At 35.7% G+C, this 16,052-nt stretch overlaps 1 protein-coding gene across 1 annotated transcript; it reads right to left on the bottom strand.

Moving 5' to 3' along the window:
• Window positions 1–1,911: 1,911 nt before the first annotated feature.
• Window positions 1,912–11,877, bottom strand: tx (Helix-loop-helix protein delilah taxi). Its single transcript, XM_075288675.1, has 2 exons — window positions 11,095–11,877; window positions 1,912–4,100 (listed from the first exon to the last, which is right to left on the bottom strand). The coding sequence occupies exon 2, from the start codon at window positions 4,085–4,087 to the stop codon at window positions 2,969–2,971; it is 1,119 nt and encodes a 372-aa protein (XP_075144790.1). The 5' UTR covers window positions 4,088–4,100; window positions 11,095–11,877; the 3' UTR covers window positions 1,912–2,968.
• Between the last annotated feature and the right edge of the window lie 4,175 nt (window positions 11,878–16,052).

The raw sequence follows: 16,052 nt of genomic DNA, 5'->3' as shown, positions 1-16,052 counted from the left end.
GTGAACACACCTAAACGCCAAGTTTCTTTCCGAATTTTTTTGTCATTTCTCTATTTCAGACTTACTCAATTTGAACCATGGAGAGATACACAATCCAACAACGTGTTAAATGGTTCCAAGAAATGGCAACAGTGGATGATCAATTTTCGAAGAAAATCATCTTCAGTGATGAGGCACATTTTCACCTCAGTGGATTCGTCAATAAACAGAATTGCCGCATTTGGGCGATTGAGAATCCAGAAGTGATTGTCGAAAAACCAATGCATCCACAAAGAGTGACTGTTTGGTGCGGTTTATGGGCTGGCGGCATCATCGGGCCGTATTTTTTCCAAAATGAGGCCGGTCAGATAGTTACTGTCAATGGTGTTCGCTATCGTGAGATGATAACGAACTTTTTATGGCCCGAATTGGAAGATATGGATGTGGACGATATGTGGTTTCAGCAGGACGGTGCCACTTGCCACACAGCTAACGAAACAATGGCTCTTTTGCGCAACAAATTCAATGGCCGTGTTATCTCACGTAATGGCGATGTCAATTGGCCGCAAAGATCATGTGATTTGACACCGTTGGACTTTTTTCTTTGGGGTTATTTGAAAGAAAAGGTGTACGTCGATAAGCCAGCAACAATTCACATTACCGGCATAGAACCTCCATTATGCCTCAGCGACATCGAAAATTTGGACCATCGGATGAAGGTGTGCCCCCGAGGTCGCGGCGCCCATTTGGCCGATATTTTGTTCCATACATAATTGAGTAATACCAATATATCATAATAAAATAAAATTACAATAATTTCCTAAATAGTTTGTGTTTTATTCAAAATCAACATCGGCCCTTGAAATTTTAACCTCCCTTTATAAGAAACAGTGATGCCACACTTATTGAAAAATTTCTAACTTTAATTTTTTATTGTTGGCCAAAGGGATCGACCACTGTGCAATGTTCTGAAGTATTCGAATGTAATCGGAATTCCAATTCCATTCGTTTTATAATTTCCATTGCTGTGTAAATGAATTTATTTCGATCTCTCAACTATAAGAGTATGCCACATAAACACAGTCCATTCCTATTTTGTTTGTTGTTGACACATACAATAAAAAGCACAAACCCGCCCACAGCCTGCATTCACTGACTTCTGCCAATTAACTGATCGACGATTGTGTTTAATTTTCGGTTGATAGTTACTTCGTGTTCCATACGAAGTTTCGTCTTTGCTAAAGCAAAGTATTCTATCTTCACTAAAAATGTTACAATAGAACCAAAGTATTGAAAAGAACTGTACAACGATTCCTTTCGAATGTGATGGTTCTGCAATGCTTGACACTATAATCGCTTTACAGTGTTTCTGTTCTATTCATTAATCGAAGTATTCGTGGAGTGTAGTTATTGCCTTCACTATAACATCGATTACTTCGAATAGGCTTGTGCAGGCCTTTGGTGTGCACATATGGGTTTGTGTTTGTTTTGATATATGTTATTTGAGAAGTTTTTATTTTGGCCAAAAACGAACGGAACTCAATTGTTTGCTCCAATCTTATCTTAAGTCAAAAAAAAAAAAAAAAAAAATCAATAGCTCAACGTTTAATTGTATGTTAAAAACATAATATTCACCATGAACTGAAAATTGTTCCAATGTTTTTTTTTCTACTTGTAAATGTCAAAATAGTGTGGTACGTATATAAGGAAATCTAATTTTTAACCGATATTCCGGATTTGTGTCAAATTTGAATGAGATCGGTTAATAAATAAGTCGTATGAGGTCTGATCAAAAAAGTAACTGTTGTTTCAATTCAACAAAAATCCAAACCGATTTGTTTAACATATTGAAGATTTGGATATACTACAGCTGGTTCCCACTTCTGGAGCAAGAACATAGTATTGGTCTTTAGGAATAAAAACAAATTTGGATTTTGTTTTAATTATATTTATTTGAATCATCTTTATCATCAGGTAAGTGTGAGTAGCTATAATTCTATATTCTGAAACAAAACATAATACGTATAACAAACGAAAACTATACATAATTATTAAAAACTTAGAAAAATAGAACGATAAAAATATATGACACGAGAGAATTCAATAGTTCAATATACATCACTCAATATACAGAACGGAGGAACTTGATGCTATATATTATATATAATGAAAATGAGAAAAATTATATTTAAAAATGCATTGTATTAGGCATGTTTTCTTTTAGCTTAAATGTGGGTATTAAGTTCGAGTTTAACCCCTTAAATCAAAACCAAATCTGTAAAAGCAGAGCGAAATTATATTTTTTTGGCAAATTTTATTATAACTTGATGGGGAATTGGGTCCAAAGCAACGGTTGAAAAAGTCTATTTTCATTCAAATGAAATATTACAGAAAAATAACCGTGGAGAAATGGTCATTTTAGCGCGATAATGCGAATATGTTTGCATTTTTAATTTAAAGTTTTACCAGTAATACATATTTATTTGCTTGCAAGATTATATAATTTTGCAGAGTATTGATGTTCTGTATAGCACATACATATGTTGTACCCTCTACTAAAAAAAAGCGCCTAATGTATTCCTCAGGATAGCAACGGAAGTTTCGTTGTAAACATGTTGCAGGAACATTTGTTGCAGAATGAACTTGAAATGTGGTTCTAAATTGTAAATTACATTATTTGGTTACGAAGGACTGAACGTATAACCTGGGAGAAGATTTCGTTGAGACATTTTTGAATATTTTTTATAAAAACAAAACATTGTGTCGAATTTTAGGGCTGATGTAAATATAAAGCAAGAATAGTGTATTCATAATGATTAGTACTTGATCCACTTTCCATCCGTCAATTTCCATGACTTTCATGGTCAGTTGGTGGTTGTATGTTAGAAAAAGATGAGATTGATCTAAATTTATGACCTTAAATACTAGGGTGATTAGGAATAACATATAGTCATTATTGTGCTCAAGCGGGGATATAATAGAGTTAGAGTCATGTTAGGAATAAGCCAATGGCGGCCTCTTCGTTAAAGTCAGGGTGGAATAGATCAAAAGTATTGAATGGCTCCAAATTAATTAGGGGGCTGAAACATGACGAAGACGAAGCAGTCACCTGATCAGATGACAGGGTCAACGAATCGTTGGCAGTTTCCATTAGGCGCAGGCTTAATTCTAATGGGTTTTCTAATGTGGGCATATCACTAGGAGAACAATCGAAAGGTTCACTTGTCATGGATGTTATTTTGTGTTTGGTATGTAGAGGACTCAGACCACGTTCTGGCAGACCCAGGGATTCTCCATCGGACTCTAACATAAAGTTGCTCAAATCTGATATTGAATGGTGGAGATATTGAGAATTGCTTACGCTACTGCTAAAACAGTGACCTTCAAATCGATTAGAAGAGTTTGATGTTGGCGAAGCAGAAGACTCTGATGACGAAAGAGAAGCATATGCTGAGGAAGCGGTCGAGGCTGGAGATACATGGCATATATTTGGAATGGGGGACAGCGGTAGTTTTTCATTCTGACCCAACTTGTCTTTTTTAGCTTGTTTCTTACTGGATGTAGCTTTGCGAGAAATGCTTATTTTTTGCATATTTGCCTTTTTTAATTTTCCTCGCTTTGGGCTGGGCACTTGGGAATCCATTTCATCTTGGCTATCTACATAAATTTTTTTGTGTGGTTTGTAGAGTGCGCAATCGTACAGAAATTCGTAGTCGACATTTTGGGGGTTTACTAAGGCTTCGGAGAGTACTCTTATGTACTTCATGGCTAATCTTAATGTTGTTATTTTCGTTAGTTTTTCATTGGTAGATCCAACATCCTCGTTTGTGATGCAGGCTGGTACACAATGTCTTAAGTTTTCAAAGGCTGAATTAATTTCCCGCATACGCGTTCTTTCTCTAGCATTAGCAGTTTTTCTCCTATATTTACTTAGAGGTGCCGCCTTTGTCTTTGATTTACCATTGTTTGATGAGGGAATCTTCGATTGGTTGTTGCTTGTCAACGATTCGTTTGAATTGTCACTGGCATATCCTTGGGAATCGACAATTCTTCCCAATACTTGTTTTCGCCTTTGCCTCTGACGAAGCGAGTATTTTTCATTATCCATACTGTTGACTTATCTGTAAGTAAAAAAATAATCATAAAAACAATGTTTGGAAAATTGGTTTTCTATTATCCGAGAGGACACATTCGAAAAATTCGAAAATCGACTTTTCATCGAAACAAAAAAAATCGATTTAGACTTATTGTAAACAAAACCAACTATTAATAACACTAGTTTACACTGAAAATGTACATTTGATGAGAGGTGACTTTTCTTATGTATTTTGATCTGTTAAATTCGAAAATGACGGCCATTCACCCACACAAAAATGCATTTGCTCACATTTATATGATTTAGCCACGGATTTATTCACTAATGCTTATAACTTTGTCATTTTTCGGTCGATTTTCTTTTAGTTGGTCTTATTTCTTAGGTTAGAGTGTCATCTTTACGAACTTGAAGAGAAACCAAACGTTTTTCAATGGTTTATACTTTTCCGACGGCACAGAGTCATTGTAAATCGATATATTGTGAGCCTCTTAACTTGTCACAAATCCAATTACACACGTTTGTTCGTCATCTCAATACCTTACATTTCAGTACCAACAACGATTTAATCGGTCATTTCCTACTCGGGATATGATTTGTTTAGTGAAAAAGGCCGAAAAACTAAAAATAACGGGATATCTCAAAAGCTGTTCCATAAAAAAATTTTAAACTCTATTTTTGAATTTAGCAGATCAAAATAAAGCGTGATTCTTTTGAGGTTAGGATTTTCATGCATTAGTATTTGACAGATCACGTGGGATTTCAGACATGGTGTCAAAGAGAAAGATGCTCAGTATGCTTTGACATTTCATCATGAATAGACTTACTAACGAGCCACAACGTCGAATTTTCAGTGAATGGGCCCTAGAAAAGTTGGCAGAAAATCCGCTTTTTTATCGACAAATTTTGTTCAGCGATGAGGCTCATTTCTGGTTGAATGGCTACGTAAATAAGCAAAATTGCCGCATTTGGAGTGAAGAGCAACCAGAAGCCGTTCAAGAACTGCCCATGCATCCCGAAAAATGCACTGTTTGGTGTGGTTTGTACGCTGGTGGAATCATTGGACCGTATTTTTTCAAAGATGCTGTTGGAAGCAACGTTACGGTGAATGGCGATCGCTATCGTTCGATGCTAACAAACTTTTTGTTGCCAAAAATGGAAGAACTGAACTTGGTTGACATGTGGTTTCAACAAGATGGCGCTACATGCCACACAGCTCGCGATTCTATGGCCATTTTGAGGGAAAACTTCGGAGAACAATTCATCTCAAGAAATGGACCGGTAAGTTGGCCACCAAGATCATGCGATTTGACGCCTTTAGACTATTTTTTGTGGGGCTACGTCAAGTCTAAAGTCTACAGAAATAAGCCAGCAACTATTCCAGCTTTGGAAGACAACATTTCCGAAGAAATTCGGGCTATTCCGGCCGAAATGCTCGAAAAAGTTGCCCAAAATTGGACTTTCCGAATGGACCACCTAAGACGCAGCCGCGGTCAACATTTAAATGAAATTATCTTCAAAAAGTAAATGTCATGGACCAATCTAACGTTTCAAATAAAGAACCGATGAGATTTTGCAAATTTTATGCGTTTTTTTTTAAAAAAAAGTTATCAAGCTCTTAACAAATCACCCTTTACATAAGAACCCCTTATCAAATGTACATGAAAAATTTTATTTTGTAAACTAGTGTAAGGATACAATACCTAAAATATTATATAAATAATAAATAAAATATAATAAAAAAGACTCCACTTTTCATTTAGGTGTTATTTTTCAGTTAAATAAATACCAAAGTCAACTATTTTAGTTGAAAATATTTTCTCTGTGCTTCTCAAGTGAATTATGTTAACATTGCTATTGTTTGTAAGCACACTTTTTATTTTGTAATAGGTAATAATATTTATAATTTTGTATTAGCTATATGTATCATAAATTTCGGATTGCCCTACATTTCATGAAATCGAGATTTGGAGTAATGATTTGCATGCATTCTTCATTGGAATTTTTACTTATTGTGATTTCGAAAAATTTTGTAAACGAAAAAAACTTTTGCTCGGTTGGAAGTCTACCAATTAACATACATACGTACTACCCCATGAAAATTTTAACTTCAAATTGTTATCACGTGGGAAGGGTCATGTGAATGTGGGTGTACACCGTTGTCGGCTTTACAACCAACCTACAACTTCCACCTCAAATATGTCGCCTTAGAAAATAGTCTTCATTTATATTAGGTCATTAATCCCACTCATGTGCGATATTTTATGGTCCAGTTATTATCACTAACTGAAGCTTAAAACTGTGTGGTAATTGCGATGCAATGTGTGCTCTAATCATGAATGGAAGCAATCAATGACTTGGTGGGATCACCGGAAATATTTCTGTAGGGTTCATTTCGTAGGCTTTGGGTGCGTTAATTGCAGAATAGAATCTGTTAGAGGTGGTGTATTGAAGTGAGACAAATATATTGAATAATGCATTTGTGTGTGTGTGTGTTTCCTTTTCACATAAATGTTTTAATTAAAAATGGTCGCTGATGGATTCTTTTAGAAGATCATCATAACATTATTACGCTGAAATTAGAGCTATTTTCTACGTAAAGGTGGGTATTAAGTTCGAGTTTAGCCGCTAAAATCGTCATTTTTTCACGATTACTTTGCTTTAATAATCCATTTGAAGGAATACAAACTTTGAGAAAATTTGCTTTGGGCTATTCCCCATCAAGTTACAATACAATTTGCAACAAATATGTGAAATTTTATGCCTTTTTTACTGATTTAGTTTTCACTTTAACTGCTAAACTCGAACTTAATACTCACCTTAAGGTAATTACGTTTTCAAACATGTTTTCACTTGATTGAATTAAAGTTAATAAATAAATCTTAGAGATTTATGAAACGATAGATTTTCAACAATGTGAGTGTGTTATCCTTGTTGAGCAAACATAATTACTTGCTGCTCTTTTTGTATAAGGCTATCATAAATGTTAAGTTAAGTTATACATTTATTTAATTGAGGTTTCACAATAATAGGATTTTATCCTGTTGTATGCGTATACTTGTTGCAACGGGTTGGTAATAAATCATACGCTCCTTAGAACTTTAATGAATATTATGATCAAATTTCAAATCCTTAGCGAAGAAATTCTCAATACTCAAATCGGTAAAATTGTATAGTTTTGATGATTTAATTTGATTGGGGGATGGCACTGCCAATTATTTGAATTATCGGAAACATTTTCTATATGTAACTTTTTGGACTTTTAATAACAGAAAGTTCAACTGGACCTGAGGCTAATATCGAACAGGTTTCTTTTCTAAGGAACATAACTTAAAAAAATATTGGACATTTTAGACATATCGCATCAGAAATTGATCTTTATATCCAACGTTGAACTTGGCCTACATTAAAAAAACGTGAACATCTTTGAAAATTTTAACATTGTATCTACATCATTGAAGGGTTACGTTAGGTTATAAAGGATGACACCACACGGATGAAAAAGACTGTTTTTCATATGTTTGGCTATAAACATTATATGTTTGGAACACAAATTTTTAAACACAATATTTTTGAGTGCAAGCATATAATGTTCATAAACTAGCATAACATGTTTGGGACATATATGTTAATATGTTAGAACATATTATGTTTGGGACATAAAATGTTTGTAAATATAATATGCTTGGATGCAAACATATATTAATTTAGAAATAGCCTATAAACATATATGTGATTAGTAGCTTGGAGCGCTATTTAACAGGGAGCGATATTGAATTAAGTTGGTGGTTGTTGCTTGTTATTACAAAATTAACATTTTATTTTTCCTTGGGCAATTGATCAGCTACTTCTTTGATCCTTACAAACTGTGTGGTCCGCTGTTCGAATCCCCGCCCGGCAAAAGGTAAAATTAAAATAAAAAAATCATGCAATTGAATAATTTCTTCTACAATGTTTGTATTACAGAAAAAGGTGCTAAGAACTAAAAAATCTCGTGGAAGTGAGAAAGATGTGGGGGAATATACAATTGGGCAGAAACAAAATTTTGAGCATTCAGGTCGAAAACCTATGTTGTTAGCACCTATATTACCTGTTTATTTTCATAATTCATTATGTAAATAAATAAATAAAATTTTGAGCACAATATTGTTTGGGAGAATTTTTTTAAGCATATAATATTTTTGGGTGCAAAATGCTTCCAAACATATTATATGTTCACAAAAACAATATGTTTTTGGAAGACAACATTATCGAATTTGGATGCAAAAATACAAAATGTTTGGAACTTAGACTACCCAAACATATATTGTTTAGACCAATATGCTTTCAAACATATTATATATTGGAAGAGATCAAACATATAAATGTTTGGGCAATACCCAAAAATGTATATGCTTGAAGCAAAATATGTTTGGGAGTATATGTTACAGAAGCGATTTTTTGTGAGCGTGCACTTATTGGTCCATTGTGATTTCTCATCTTTGGAAATGCCAACATTATATATAATATAATTTTTTTTCGACCAGAACTTGTTCATTTAGACATATTCCATTGACATTTAGAGATATTCCAATTATTGACAAATTTATGAAGCTGAAGGTAAACCCACCGAAAGGCATAACAAACTTATTAAGGCTCCCAGAGAACAGTACATATCATAGCTAAAGGCTTATTTTAAAATTGGGAATGGATTTTAAGAAATGAACCCAATATGTTGATTTCTGATTTAGTGTTGAACAGTCTATCATTACGATTCCCATGTCAAGGCTTAGCAACTTGTTGTTTTGCGAATTCGTCAAATTGTCATCTCGACATTAAAGTGGCTTGTCGTAGACCAACTGAATCTGTTGTTATTGCTTAATAATTCCGATCCTTAAAAGGTGAAAATAAATAAATATGAGCTCACACATAAGCGTCGATGGCTGGGGAAACACTTGGGGATTATTTCGTTGGATTTCGAGAAATCATATTGCTAGTACATACATACATATGTTAGATGAGATTGACGATTGACTACTTCTGACGGCAAAGATTAGCCATTGGCAGGCAGTCAACGTCTGTGTGGAGCTTTTCTTTGTCGATTTTCTCATGGCATTTTCTAATTAGGCTCAAATGTTTTTAGAGTCCATAGTTGTAATCGATAAACGATGTTGCTACGCGATGTGGTGGAGGATAGATGGATGCATGAATGCTGTGTATTGGACCTACCGGTGATTGTTTGATAGCTTGCTGCAAGGTGAGGAATTCTATGTACAAGTTTCCTCCACCACCCCCTTTTGGTACATAAAACTAGCTCTGCAGTATGTAGGTACGTACGGGATGGTAGCCGTGTTGAAATGTGGCAAAGTTTGTTTTGTTGCCAAATCATAGCCTTCCAATAATGTTTGATGAAATGGAATGTATGTGGTCTGAGTACATTGACAACTTGAGGCATTGTTGATGTGTGCGAGTATCCTTGACTGACTTTTGCCAAAGATGGTATTCTATGTGTCTTAGTGGTAGTTCAAACGACTCTTCACAGCCAAAGATGGTACGATCAACTAATGTTGTCTCTTGGACTAAGGCCTTTGACTATTGGCCACAAGTTTCCACAAGTTGCGTTTAGTATGTCAGTCAATTTTTTTTTGTCACTCAAGTATCAGTAGCATTTAACAGGAAAGTCACTTTTCCAAATAAAGGCTTCTGTTAATTTGACTGTTTTGTTTTTGCTTTTCTTCAAAATCAAAATCAGTCTTCCACAGGGAACAAATGTTCATATGGATATTATTGGACTGTACATGTTGTATATTACTATATTTTTGACGCAAAAGTTTACCCCTTTACAGCTGCTCTACATTTCTGAGTGCTTCAAAACGCTGTTCGGACTATGAAAAGGAGGTCCCTAGTTATTTAGCTATATATAAAATCGTACAGCATTCATTGATAAAGGAGAAAGAAATGTTCGACACCCATGGTATAACAATGCACTATTAGTCTAATGGCCAGTTTCTCATCCTCCGATTAATTTTAACCGGAGGATAGACCTCCGGTTAGTAAAATTATTGTATGGGCCAGAAGATGAAGACTTTTTTTTATCGATTTATGCTCGAAACTCAGTATTTAAAACAAATATTAAAGGACGGGCTTCGCTATAGCTCTATGGTATCCATCGATATGAAGTTAAAAGGATGGTTATTGTATTGTTCCACATTAATAGAAAAATTACATTCCAAAATCATGAATGGAGGTAACAAAATGAAACAGAAACGTTCACGAAAAATCAAAACCGAATGTTTACGAACGTTCACGGTTTCATGAACGGTTTTCGTTTTTATTAGACGTAGTTATGGCAACTCCGTCGGTAGTACATTGTGCTAAGGCGGCTGTTAATGAACGGATTGTTGAAGGAAATTCCTTACGGATAAAATGAGCGACTATTGACAAGCTTGGGGTTATAATTAATTTGCTTTCTCTAACATACCCAAATATTGCTTTCCGACCATTCAATGAATGTATATGTAATATTTTTGATTGGAGGGACATTTCAAGATGCTATATCGATTTACGGTAATCACGTCTGAATGGCGGTGTTGTCCCTCATTGTTCGATATAGCCCCTGGTCGACCGTATTTATTAAGCGATTCATTTTTTACATAACGTACCGATCTGTCGATTTTATTTCTAGAGCATTTAAAACGGAGTTGCTCTTTATGGCATAACAAAACCATTAAATTATAAACAATGTCTCTGGACCTATATTAGATATTTCAATTTAGTTTGAATTGCTACTCATATGTTTGTCTCGAAAACGTACTCAGCAATATTTCCGATATTGGATGGCTCATGCAGAAGGCCCAGATTTTCGTTGATGAGTAATAAAGAAAGTGACGCAATGTCCAAATTCTTAAAATGAATTGTTTTTAAAAGAGCTTCCCTTAGATTTCCTATCATGGAATTCATGGGAATTTCGACATAAAAGTGCATTTTATTAGATAGCCCAAATAAGTTAATCAAAATATTTCACAATAGAATTAGATATTTACCGAACAAATATTCTGGGTCGATGACTATCCGCTAGGCTTACTAACTTCCTAGGAGGTTCTGGTGGACAACTAATGAATAGTACATCAACCGTCAACCAGGCGCAAATTCTCGATTTTGGCTTTAGTTTTAATTGGGTTTTGGTTGGTATTGCTGCAATTGTAGCTGCGGGAGAATCCTTTTGCTCTCTCCTCAGCCCTCGGATACAGGTATTAAATTTATAAATTATTAAATATCTTTATTCATATACACTGCACATTTTTCGGATGAATTGAATGGAATCGAATTCTCCATTTGCATGTCTGCAGGTGACCAGCAGTGACGTATGAATGACACTTTGTCTGCTGGGATAAATCCAATGGATGGAAGATGGTATCTGAGGCAAATGTATATTTTCTACAACGCTTGTGTGTGCAAGGCGAAGAGGTACAAATTGGCTGCCTCGTCCGGAGGAGATTTTTTATTTACTGCTGATCGAGATGTTATTATTCGTATGCCCCCACTAACGCTAAATTCTATGGTGGTGGTTTCTTCAGCACGTTGCTTTGTTTTGCGAGAATGCTTCTAAAAATAGCATTATTACGCGTCTCACACGGCGGACGGAGTGAGCGTAGCGCGCGAGTCACTGAGTGTAGGATGTGTGGGTAACGAAATTCAGAAATATTAAAAAAAAACGTACGAACTATAGAACGTGTAGTTTATCATTTGTCAATTTACCGGCATGCATGAGTTGCTTGCAATGCGTTCGTTTTGTCTTTTGGAGGTGAGCGCGTCCGCTTCCGAGGTTTGCTAAATTTGCACTGAATTAAAATTGATTATTGTTGATAGTATCGAGCATCGAAGTCAACAAGCAACAACAGCTAAAGAGACAAATGACAATACTCACATTTTCGTTCTCGCTTCTCTCACTTTTTCGTTAACTCTCACTCAGATGTGATTACATCAAGAGTGCGTGTGTGTAAATTGAAGTGTTTATCCAAATGATTGGCGATCGTTGGCGTTTGTCTTGCATTTGTAAAAAAGAATGCCACACTCCGTTGAAGATAGAGATGCCATAAGATTTACCCTGTGCAAGGGAAAAATTTCTTCAAAGTGGGTATAAAATTTCATTCCGTAAACATATTCAATGTAAATTAAAGCAGAAGAAATAGTAAATGGTCCTGATTTGGTGCCAATGGGTTTTTACTATTTTTTTCATATTTCTTTCAAGACATGGTGTAATTTCGGTGGTACTGTTTTATTCTGTGTAGTAAAGGGTGATTCTTTTGAGGTTAGGATTTTCATGCATTAGTATTTGACAGATCACGTGGGATTTCAGACATGGTGTCAAAGAGAAAGATGCTCAGTATGCTTTGACATTTCATCATGAATAGACTTACTAACGAGCAACGCTTGCAAATCATTGAAGTTTATTACCAAAATCAGTGTTCGGTTCGAAATGTGTTTATCGACAAATTTTGTTCAGCGATGAGGCTCATTTCTGGTTGAATGGCTACGTAAATAAGCAAAATTGCCGCATTTGGAGTGAAGAGCAACCAGAAGCCGTTCAAGAACTGCCCATGCATCCCGAAAAATGCACTGTTTGGTGTGGTTTGTACGCTGGTGGAATCATTGGACCGTATTTTTTCAAAGATGCTGTTGGACGCAACGTTACGGTGAATGGCGATCGCTATCGTTCGATGCTAACAAACTTTTTGTTGCCAAAAATGGAAGAACTGAACTTGGTTGACATGTGGTTTCAACAAGATGGCGCTACATGCCACACAGCTCGCGATTCTATGGCCATTTTGAGGGAAAACTTCGGAGAACAATTCATCTCAAGAAATGGACCGGTAAGTTGGCCACCAAGATCATGCGATTTGACGCCTTTAGACTATTTTTTGTGGGGCTACGTCAAGTCTAAAGTCTACAGAAATAAGCCAGCAACTATTCCAGCTTTGGAAGACAACATTTCCGAAGAAATTCGGGCTATTCCGGCCGAAATGCTCGAAAAAGTTGCCCAAAATTGGACTTTCCGAATGGACCACCTAAGACGCAGCCGCGGTCAACATTTAAATGAAATTATCTTCAAAAAGTAAATGTCATGGACCAATCTAACGTTTCAAATAAAGAACCGATGAGATTTTGCAAATTTTATGCGTTTTTTTTTTTTAAAAAGTTATCAAGCTCTTAACAAATCACCCTTTATTATGGCTGTGCGCAAAATATGTTACACCAAGAAGGAAACGATGAATCACAATATACTCAATGGTCTATGTGAGCCTAAAATAATGTGTTGTCACTATAACTAATCGAACCAAAACTATATATACGCAGACAGTGTTACCGTTGTGCGACTTTAGTCGCATTTTGCAACCTTTCTGACGTCATGCTTCTAAAGTCGAAGTGCTTCAATTTGAAGCAATTTTTATAAATGAGTATTCATCGCCGTGCGCTTTACATGGCAGCCACCGAATCCATGACTAATGGCCCTCATTAGTCATGGATTCAACCCCAGTTTCGACCAAACAGCAAAATGTGTTTCAGCGGTTGATGTTGAGTGTTTCAGAGCTTCTCCAAGTACTTCCCCGCAATGTGAAACGCCGTTTGAACTCGGCTATAAAAAGGAGTTCACTTGTCATTAAGATATCCATAGATATCATTAATAAGAGATAAGTAAATCACGTATAGTATTACAATGGCTCTTTTAATAGGAAGAAATAATATGGGGTTCCACGGTCTCGTAGATTTGGCAGCGTGTGGAAGCAAAAGTTTAAATTTTTCGGTTAAGGAAGTTTTCTTCTATACATAGTTCAAGACATCTGGCAGCTCGTGTGAATACTACATTGGTTTTTGTGTGGAGCGCTTGCTGTTGTTACCTACATTTTCATATAATAAAACGTTCGTTGGTAATGCCTCGCAAGAAATTACCCAGTATACCATTCAGTATGTTTTCAATTAAGTATATATATTTTCAGGATTGGTCCAAACAAAATATTGTTTGTATTATTCAAACATATTATGTTTCACCTTAGGCCACTTACTCGTTTTCCTCATTTGTTTTTCCAAAACATTTCACCGTTCACACCGAGTTGAGATGTTTTAGTTTGACGGTTGCCATGGAAACTCGAAATTCCCATTTACTCTAAATTCAAATATACGCACCGTTTGTTCAAATAAAAACCGCGGTCACAAAGGGAAAACATTTTTTAAGTTGTTTTCACATCCCAACGTTCTTCAAAGCCTTTGTTTATTTGTTTTTTTTTACCCTAAACCACATAGTGGTCAGGGTATAATAACTTCGATCTGCCAAAAAATGTGCTTACCAGAAATATTGATTTTAGACCCCATAAAATATATACCGATCTACTCAGAATCACCTCCTGTGTCGATCTAGCGCTTGGTGTCCGTCCGTCTGTCCATGTATTTGTTGTTCACAGGATTCCGGTCGCAATTATTAACCGATTTTGATGACAGGTACAGGGTATTTTTTGGGCTATTGAATTTGGAAAAAATCGGATCAAATTTAGATATAGTTCCCATATATATGTATCGCCCGATTTCGACAAATGGGGTCACGTTGCACTTTTTTACTAACCGATCGCCAAATTTGGCACAAAGTAATATTTTGCGTCACCCTTTAAGTCTGCAAAATTTTGTCGAAATCGGTTCAGATTTAGATATAGCTCCCATATATATGTATTGCCCGATTTTTCCAAATTTGGTCATATAACTCTTATTTATCAACCGATTGTACTCAAATTTAACTAAATTTAATCCCCTATATCACTAACTGTATGTGCAAAATTTCATCGAAATCGGTGTAGATTTAGCTATAGCTCACCAAAGTTCACCAATGTGGTATCACAATGGACTGAATAGTCTAAGTGAGCCTGATACATCGGGCTGCCACCTAACCTAACCTAGCTATAGCTTCCATAAATATGTATCGCCCGATTGTCCCAGATTTGGCCATAAGACCCTTATTTATCAACCGATCTTACTAAAATTTAGCACAAGGTAACCTTATGTGGTATCAACCAAACTTGCAAAATATCATCCAAATCGGTTCAGATTTAGATATAGCTCCCATATATATATATATCGCCCGTTTTTCAAAAATTGCCCCTAATAACATTAAATTTGACCATAGTGGCCTTATTTATTGACCGATCTTACAAACAAAATATCATCCAAATCGATTCACATTTAAATGTAGCTCCCATATATATGCACAGCTCGATTTTCCCAAATTTGTCCATAATTCTCTTATTTATTGACAAATTTTACTCAAATTTCAAATTTAGATATGTATGTTATATTAGCCCATCGAACTTAGACTTACATATAGCTTTTACATACATATGTTGCCGATTTTCACAAATTTGGCTACATTATACACATTAATTGAGCGATCTCCTATATTTTAATAATGAACTCAATATTAGTGGCCAACTAACTCTGTAGGTGGAGCCAACGTGGTGCAATGGTTAGCATGCCCGCCTTGCATACACCGGGTCGTGGGTTCAGATCCAGTTTCGACCAAACACTAGTTTTTCATGCGGTGTATTTTCCTACCTCAGTAATACTGGTGAAATTTCTGAGTTTTTCAAAGCTTCTCTAAGTGGTTTCAATGCAATTTGGAACTCCGTTCGGACTCGGCTTTAAAAAGGAGGTCCCTTGTCATTGAGGTTAACATAGAATAGGGCAGCACTCGGTGACAAGAGAGAAGTTCACCACTGTGGTATCACAATGGACTGAATAGTCTAATGAGCCTGGTATATCGGGCTGCCACTATTTTACTCAAATTTCAAATTTAGATATGTATGTTATATTAGCTCATCCAACTTAGACTTACATATAGCTTTTAAAGGGTGGTTACATTGTAAGGGCCGATGTTGAATGTGAACCACACCTAAACGCCAAGTTTTTTTTCCGAATTTTATTTGACATTTCTCTATTTCAGACTTACTCAATTTGG

Source organism: Haematobia irritans, chromosome 1, assembly GCF_050003625.1.
Source record: "Haematobia irritans isolate KBUSLIRL chromosome 1, ASM5000362v1, whole genome shotgun sequence".
NCBI classification, from domain to species: domain Eukaryota; kingdom Metazoa; phylum Arthropoda; class Insecta; order Diptera; family Muscidae; genus Haematobia; species Haematobia irritans.
The sequence above is the reverse complement of the archived record's forward strand: the minus strand, read 5'-3'. Positions and strand labels throughout refer to the sequence as shown.

Coding starts and splice junctions, on each gene's coding strand:
- tx (XM_075288675.1), bottom strand. CDS start 4,087: ATGGATAATGAAAAATACTCGCTTCGTCAGAGGCAAAGGCGAAAACAA.